Source organism: Morus notabilis, unplaced genomic scaffold (genome assembly GCF_000414095.1).
Source record: "Morus notabilis unplaced genomic scaffold, ASM41409v2 Scaffold502, whole genome shotgun sequence".
NCBI lineage: Eukaryota > Viridiplantae > Streptophyta > Magnoliopsida > Rosales > Moraceae > Morus > Morus notabilis.
In genome coordinates this window covers 282,353-291,441 of record NW_010364639.1, presented here as the reverse complement: position 1 = coordinate 291,441, position 9,089 = coordinate 282,353, and the positions used below count along the sequence as shown (strand labels likewise).

Here is a 9,089-nt window from a genome sequence, read left to right as displayed (position 1 = left end):
TTAGTCCATAAAATTTTACTTTGTTTCAATTTTGATCTTTCAATTAGCTAGGTATTAAATATATAGTGAAATATGTGTAAATTATAAATCAAAATTAAAAATGTTTAAAATTTAAGGACTATATGTGGAAATTAACTTTTATTTTTGTATTGTGTTAGTCTCTAAATTTTAGATGTTTTTAATTTTAGTCCTTAATTTTTAAAGATTTTGTTAAATATTTAATACCAAGCAGACGAAAAGACCAAAACTGAAATAAAATAAAACCTCATAGACTAACTGTGAAATATTTTAAAAGTCAAAGATAAAAATGAAATTGATGGTAAACCTCATGAATTATTTGTGTGACTAACCCAATACCTTTTTTTTACAAACATAATACGTATTTTCTTGTTATAGACTCTAGGGTGGTTCTCTAGGGTGGGGATAAGAAAAAAAACAATCTTTCCGATATAGTTTTGTTTTTAACTGTTAAATTTATATCAAATTTTATTATTTTTATTTTAATTATATGTAAATTTTAGAAACATGCACTATTGATAAGATTTCTATTTGTTTTTTATAGAAAAAAATTATTTTCTCCTCAATCTTAGTGCCCTTGTATTTACATCTCTAATTATAAAGTCTAGGTTTGTACTCACATCCTTCTTCTTTTTATTTTATTTTATTTTATGTTTTTAACAAAAGAAACCAATGTCATTGATACTTATGATTATTTGATGTGGTAAATATCATATGGTATAAGGTCATTGATTTTCATAGCAATTTCATGTCATGTGATACTTAATGCCGTGTGTTATTTTCTTTCAAGACATATTTATCTGTTTTTCAAGTTGATAAGTTTCACAAGTTAGGTTTTGTGGGTGGTGACAAAGAGTGGTCGGGACGAGCTCTTTGTATAAATAATCTAATAGAAAAGCTTTATTCATAAAATGACAATTCAAAAATTTTTATTTGTAAAATGATTTTTTTTTTAAATATGACAATCTCTCTCCTCTCCACTCTCCCTCCAGAGCCCTTCGCCGCAAAATGTCGACCAACTCGTCAACCCTCACTCACTCTATTACGCTCCCGAATCAACTTTCCCAGTCCGTCCAAGTCGTCGCCGCCCCTAGTATCTCCGACACAGAATTCCAACGAGTTAATCCCTCTTTTTTTTGTCCTTTAATGATCTACCATTAAAAAACAGGAGCAATAAGAGTTGAAATCTTGGTATTTGATTTTACAGGAATGCCATTGATTCGTCATTGTTCAAGCAGTGGTTGAAGAATGCCAAAAGTAAGACCGGGATTTTTTTCCAGCGGTAAACTTTCTCTGGAACGAGTTATAATTCTTATTAATTAAAAAGTCATTTTCTTAATTTTACTTTTTCACTTTATTATTTTAGCCAAATTCTCGGTTGGGACCTAATACTTTTGGCTAAACACAATGACCTTAGTCTTCGTACTTTGCAATGGCCATTCCGGTATAAAATGCCAATTTTTGCTACTTGGTACTATTTTTTCTCTTTGAATTATTTGGAAAACTTATTACATTCATTGAAAGTTAACTCAATTTCACCACTACGTACTTTGAGATTTTTTTTTTGTCTGGTATACTTTAAATATCTTAAAGGCATTGATATTTTGGAGAATAAAGCCATAACTCTCTGCTAATAAAAAACCAAAACAATATCCCATAACCTGGCCAGTTTGCTAGGGAACATAAATGATAAATGAATCCCGTTCATTTTACCGATTAGAGTTTAAAATTCAAGTTTTGTTACAGTAAAAAACTCTCAGAAACAGTTATATCTAAATTTTTTACTACAATAAAAAACTCACATAAAATTACATCTCAGCGAACTAAACGGCTTGAAATGTCTACTTTCATACTTATCTTTTCCAAGGGTTACCAAATACTTTTAACTAGTGTAAAAATCCGTACGATATATTTTTCACATATAGTGCATTCAACAAATGTCTTCCAAGTGTTACAATTATTTGATTACATATTGAGATATATCATCATAATTATATATATTTGTAATCGGTAAAGAAAATTTTACCCAATTTTTTTAATTGTTAGAGAGTTTTTCTTTTTCTTTTCTTTTCTCTTATTTTTTGAGAGATATTGGTACAGTTTTATATTTTTACATTCCAGCTATCGAAGAACTTTTATTTATTTTCTTATTTCGTTATTCTCATTTATCAGCCTCCATTATTGATATAGAAATTTCTGTAAAATATAATGGATATAGGAATGAACAAAAGATAGAAATGGGCCAAATGGCCAACCATAAATGAAACACAAATGGTACATTCGTCAATAAAAGTTAAAAGTGGGGTATATCCGACATTTTAGATCCAGAGCAATGCCCTTCAGCTATAACTAGAACCGAACCAGAAACCTTCTTTTGCGAAAATCAGGCCTGTTTTAGCCAAACCGGAAACCATGTTTAGTTTCTTTTCAGTCACTAATCACTCCCTCAGACGAATATTATTTATTTTTTTAAAAGAAGAGACAAAATATTTTAAGAACTGGTTTAGTTTATTAATTTAAATTTTTAATTTGAGTTAAAGATGTGATTTTATGTGAGAATTTTTTATTGTAATAAAAAAATTAAATATAATTCTTTCTAAGAGCTTTTTATAATAGTAAAACTCAAATTTTAAATTTAAATTAGTAAAATAAATGAGGTTTAAGATGGAAGGATATTGCTATGATATATCAAATCCTGTCTTGAAGGCTCAAACCAAAGATCTGGTTCACTTCGCGGATTCGAGTTTTTAATTTGAATTGAGATGTGATATTTTATGAGAACTTTTTACTGTAGTAAAAAAAAATAAGATGTGACATTTTTTGAAAGCTTTTTACTGTAAAAACTAAAAACTGAAAACTCAAATCAGTGAAATAAACGAGACTTCAGTATATGAAGGTACCCGAAAAGGTTAAAAAAAATAAAAGACTTGCCTCGTTTATTTTACAGATTTGAGTTTTTAGTTTTAGGTTTTTACAGTAAAAAACTTTCAAAAAATGTCACATCTTACTTTTTTTGTTGCAGTAAAAAGTTCTCATAAAATATCACATCTCAATTCAAATTAAAAACTTGAATCCGCGAAATGAACGAAGCAGATTAGCAAAAAAAGCTTATTATTTTATTATATTTATTTTTTATAATAAACAAAAGTATAGTAAAAAATACGACAAGCTTTCTGCACGATTTTCCGGTTTTGCCCCTGCGGCTTTTCAGTTTTTATTATTATTTATTTTATTTTATTTTATTTTATTATAATAGTGTTCTCTCTCCGAGACTGCTACTACTACGAGTTCCTCGGCCAGCACAAACAAGGCCTAAAAAGCTTTTGTTGCTTTCTGCTTAATGGAAGGTCCTTAACTTCTCTCTCCTCTTTCTCTCTCTTCCTACTCTCTCTTCTTTCCCTCTCTCTCTATTTCTCTCTTTCTCTCTCCTCTGTGTGCTTGCATTTTCCAGCTTCGGATTTTCGAAAAAGCTTGGTCACCGTTCTCTTCCTTTGTCTGATCCACAAAAGCTCCAGGTACGCCTCAAGAATTTTCTCTCTCTATTTTTAATGGAATTATTTTCGATTTTGTGCTTGGTTTGAGTTTTTTGTTTGTTGAAATCTGTTTTGTGAGATTTTCATTTGGTTCTGTGACTTCTTTTAGCTCAATCCATTGCTTCATGTTGAATGTTGATAACTCCGTTCTGTGATTCTTCTTTTCCTTCTGTTCTTTAGTTAGAAGTTTTGTTTATTTTTTTTTCCAAGTTTTGATTTTTTGGAGTTCTAGGGAGACTGTGATGTTTCAATTTTTAGCTTGCTGTAGATGTATATTTGTTTTTTTAGTTCAGTATATTGTGTATATATATATATATTTATTTTTTTTCTCTATTTCTCCTTTTTCTGGCCTGTTTGGCGTCCGGGAAATTTTGGGGAAATCGAGGATAGGTCATTAAAGAAGTTAAACCTCTTCAAGTTTGACCGGTGAGTTGCTAAAAAAAGAAAAAAAGAAAAATTGATAAGTTCATGTATTGCAAATGAATGATAAATTCCGAGTTGACTTTTAGAAATTTTTTTAGTTGAGAAAAAAAAAAGTTCTTTAATTTTATCCTCCGTATGAATACTACATACCGACCAACCAAAAGAATAACAAGATTTGGCCGACTATTTGGCCTTTTTCTCTATTTTATTTATTTATAAGATTTTGTTTTTACCTTTACATTTGTTTTAGGTTTGGATAGAACCTTTGTCCTTGACTTTTATTTGGTTCCGTTATTGTTTTTTATTTTTACCCGCTTTTATGTTTTTGAGTGTGTCATTAACTCTGAACTTTCAATTGAAAACCGGCCCCAAAAATATTTTCTTTTATTTATTTCCTCTTGTTGTTGACTGTTGTAATGTTTTGCAGTCTATTTGTTGTGTATTTATGCTTGCTGCGTAGTTTATTGCTGATGTTGATTTAGTTTGTCCGTTTCTTCTGTTTTTACATATTATTTATTGTGTATTATTTTTATTTAATGTTATGTATACCAATTTGCTTTATGTTGATTAATTTTATGTACTTTTTAATATAGAGTTTGTATCTATCTGGTGTTCAGGGTAAAGTTTGAATCTTTAGTTTCAGTTTCTGTTTGGTGTTATTTGCATTGACGGACTCAATGCAGTTTAAGTACTTCCAATCTGACTTTCAATGTACATAGAGCTTTTTATATCCACCTCTCATGTTTCCGCTCCCCCCCATTCGTTCCTTGTTTGGGTGTTGATGTAATTCGAAATCGTTTCTTTTCATGAGGTGCAGTTTTGATTAGTAAAGTCTGATGTCTCCACCACTGCTGGGTGGTGAAGAGGAAGGGCACAGTTCTCTGGTGGCTTCCTCACCCACTATTGATTGTATCTCCCAAAATGGCTCGGGATTAAAAGAGTGGAATTACCTGGGATTGTCAGATTGTTCTTCAGTCGACAGCTCTGCAGTATCGAGCTTGTCCGAGGAGAACAAGAACAATCTGAATTTTAAGGCTACAGAATTGAGGCTTGGTCTTCCTGGATCCCAGTCACCAGAACGGGAACCTGAGCTTTCTTTGCTGGGCTCCAGTAAACTTGATGAGAAGCAACTGTTTCCTTTACTTCCTTCCAAAGATGGGATCTGCTCCTCGTCGCAGAAGAATGTTGTTTTGGGCAACAAAAGAGGGTTCTCTGATACAATGGATGGATTCTCGGAGGTGAAAACTTCAGTGTATGGCGAAGGAAACTGGAGGTATACAGCTGGTTCTGATCCCGATTCTCCACAATCGGTGGCACAAGGGAAGATAAATATGATGCTACCATCAAGGGCCTCCGCTACCCAGCCAGCCATAATGAAAGAGGTGCCTGCAAAGGGGTTACAAGAAAGATCTCGTGCTACTAATGGAGTCAACCATAACCACGTTGGCGCTTCTAACAACAGTCCTCCAGCTGCAAAGTAAGTGAACCCCTTTATACAAAGGTCTAGCTTTTTTAGAGAAAATAGTACATTATTATGTTTTCTCATGTGTTTGTACTTAAATTTGTTGATATCTGTCTTGGCAGGACACAAGTTGTTGGTTGGCCTCCAATACGATCATTTAGGAAGAATTCACTGGCCACCACTTCGAAGAACAATGAGGAAGTTGATGGGAAACCAAGTCCTGGCGCTCTTTTCATCAAGGTTAGCATGGATGGTGCTCCCTATCTGAGGAAGGTAGATCTGAGAACTTATGCTACATATCAAGAGCTGTCTTCTGCACTTGAAAAGATGTTCAGCTGTTTTACAATAGGTGAGCTTTTTTTATTGCTTATATTTAGACAATGATCTGATGCCCTTCCTTTTTCTTGTTCTTATTAGGGGGAGGTTTAAAGATAAATGGTTTACTTTGCTTCGTTATCGATTAATGCATGTGTCTAATTTGATATGTATAACATTCTAATATGGAAAACACCCATTTTGTCATGGACCCAACTACTGTGCTTTATTGTGCTTTCAGGCCAGTGTGGATCCCATGGAGCTCCAGGCAAGGAAAAAATGAGTGAAAGTAAGCTAAGGGATCTCCTTCATGGTTCTGAATACGTGCTTACATATGAGGACAAGGATGGTGATTGGATGCTTGTTGGTGATGTTCCTTGGGAGTAAGTTTCAATTTACCATGCGCAATGCAACTTCTTGTTATTGCTTTCTTGTGAAGCTAAAATTAATCATAAGTGTGAAGGAATTATCAAATTTTATCAAATTCGGATTATTAAATTAATTTCATTGACTCTGTTTGAGATTTGGGGTAAATGTTAGACATGCATCGATATTTAGGGATTACATCGATATTTTGTTCCCTGCTCAAAAAGAGAGATTAGGTCCTTGAACTTCAGAAGGGTGGGTGCTTCATTTGTATAGCATAATATGCATTTATATTAGTATGATTTGATGCATAAATATGTGATTAGCAAGTAGAAGGGCATTATATTGGAATAGTAGATATTGTGATAACTTGACCATATACGTATTTCAATAAACTTGGTCATATTACTTGGGCATGTGCAATTATTCATATGAGATATAAACCAACAATAATAGTGTGCATTCGTCTAAAGTTAAAAATGATTTTGCAGCCAGCATTCAATGTATGGGTCTTGTATGACTCCTAGGCCCTAAAATTCAGCTCATATTCATTTGCCTCCCTAAGTCCTTCTGGTTTTAGTTTAAACTTGCCTCGTCTTTGCTGGTACATGGACCATCTAACTTGAACCAATTTGCCTTTATAGCTTTTACTATTTAATACGAAGTTACTACCAATTTGGCTTTGAAATTCCCATTCACAGGCGTCATTTATTCAGTACACGTAGCGTAACTTGAATTTGGTTTTGTCTCAGGATGTTTATTGATTCATGCAAGAAATTGAAGATCATGAAGGGATCAGATGCAATTGGCTTAGGTAATTTTTTTCCCTCTACAATTTATTTGTTCTGATTATCATAAGCACTCTTCAATAGCTATTAACACGATTTGGTTGCACGGTTCCTAGTATGTTAATTTGAATATTTAGATGTGCATAATAAATCAAGATATTGTCAAATAGGATTATAGGTACACATGTCTAGGTACTTGGATCTTACCAAAACTGTTCTTTGCTTTAGTTGTTATCTTAAATGTATGCATTAGGTTCTAAGTCCAATGATTGGGTGCCGGGGAGGGGGAATTGTTTTCATAGGAAATTGGAAAATTAATGTTCCGAGATTTGTTGTTGTCACACACTTAATAATTAATGAAGTCCTGGTTGTGAATTTGTTCTAGCAGACGTTCGATTACTTCTAGTATGTTTGGATGTTTAAAGCCATGATTAGGTAACCCAGACTGTCTTTGTTGATGCGTTAAAGAAAACAAACATTGGCCATTATTTCTAATTGGTATTAGCTTATGCTTTCTGGTGCTTGTCTGATGGGGAAAAGTCTCCATAGAATATGGATTAGTTACCAGATTCCGTAAGGACTTACAAAGGTGATACCATATTATGTATCACAAATGCTGAGGGGCTCCATGAGCCCCCGGCTCCGCATGAAATAGGGGATGGCTGTGGAGATAGGGGCCTGTGATAGATATCCTCTAGCTCTGCTCATTATGTTTGGTTAGCAATGTGTGTTTTTAACTCGTTCTTGTCCGAGAATTCTCAAGGTTAACAAGTTTGGTACTGTTGTCTTCCTTTTTGGTTTGTTCCCATTAGCTCCAAGGGCGGTGGAGAAATCCCAAAACAGAAACTAGCCAGTGTCTGAAAGTTGACTGCTTTCTGGCTGCCAACTCCCAAAGTCAAACTCTGGAGGAGTGGGAAGTTTGAAACCAGCTGCAAAAAAGGTGCGTGTGAAAAAGAGGGGAAAAGAAAAAAAAGCGACAGGGGATTGCCTCAGCTAGACTGCAAAATGATGGTTCATATGCTTGTCTTGTCATTAAGAATTTAAGATTATGCTTTTGATTTTACCCCCACAAAAAAAAAAGAAAAAAAAAAGTGTTGGTCTGAGTCTGATTGTTACAGAACCTTGTGAAAGTCATTAAGATTATTATTAGTGTTTGTGGAGTTCACAATCTTCTATAGACAAATTAATTACTAAAGGCGTTTTGTATCTGATGAATATATACATCCGTGAAGATTTGAATATTGTGCTTCTTCATCCTTCTTTTAACTTAATTGTGGTTGTTAGATTATGCTGTCTTTTTTGTCGTTTTTTCAATTTCATAACATGATATTCGTGGCCTCTTCTTGTATTTGCTTAATAAAACGTAGTATCACATCAAACTTATGAGAGTTGAAGCTTTTTATGGTTGATAAAAAGATTAGAAAACTTGTAGGCCTTTACATTTTCATGCTATTACTACGTAAAATTCATTGTTTAACAATTCTTAATGATTTTATTTGAGTTCTGACTACTCAGAAAGACTAGTACTGCAGTTAAAATTGTATGTGCCATCCTATAGCCTTCCGATTCATTGTGCATATGATTGTGCTCATTGAAAAGCTTGAAAGCCTTTTGGGCTTTTTTTTGGCCTGCCGACATCTCTGTTCTAAATCTAAAACCATTTAGCAGTTTTTAGTCAAGTAACTATATTAGTAAAAATATAATCAAGAATAAAAGATAAAAATCATGGTCATACATTCTTAAAAATAAATTTATGGGACGTTTGGTTGAAGGATTCGTGTCATAGTTCGGATCATAGTTCATGATTCGTTACAGTATTTTTTTTTACAAAAAATACACGTAAATTGAAAATAATTTTAAATTATGATTCTAAATCTATCGACTAAACGACCTCTTAGTATTTTTTATTTTTATTTATTTATTTATTTGTTTGCGCTTTATAATCTTGTGAGATAGCGTCATACTATCATTGATTGAGAAATGTAAAACTTACTGGTGATGCATATTATGTTAGAAATTTCTGTGATGGTTCTTTTGGAAAAAATATGAAGGTCTTGATAAAAAATTGAATGGTTTACATTCTTTTCAATTTAATGCAAGTTTTTAACTACATCTGACGGTCGGAAACGCTTGCTATCGATAAGAGGTCATACCGTTTAAGGACCATAAGATACAAGAATAGAT

General features: G+C 33.0%; 1 protein-coding gene across 1 annotated transcript; it reads left to right on the top strand.

Annotated features, from left to right (window-relative positions):
• The first annotated feature begins 3,308 nt into the window (after window positions 1-3,308).
• LOC21399173 (auxin-responsive protein IAA9) lies at window positions 3,309-8,159 on the top strand. The gene is made up of 6 exons (XM_024171280.1): window positions 3,309-3,533; window positions 4,792-5,451; window positions 5,559-5,785; window positions 5,993-6,134; window positions 6,870-6,931; window positions 7,718-8,159. The coding sequence occupies exons 2-6, from the start codon at window positions 4,811-4,813 to the stop codon at window positions 7,753-7,755; spliced, it is 1,110 nt and encodes a 369-aa protein (XP_024027048.1). The 5' UTR covers window positions 3,309-3,533; window positions 4,792-4,810; the 3' UTR covers window positions 7,756-8,159.
• The last annotated feature ends 930 nt before the right edge of the window (window positions 8,160-9,089 follow it).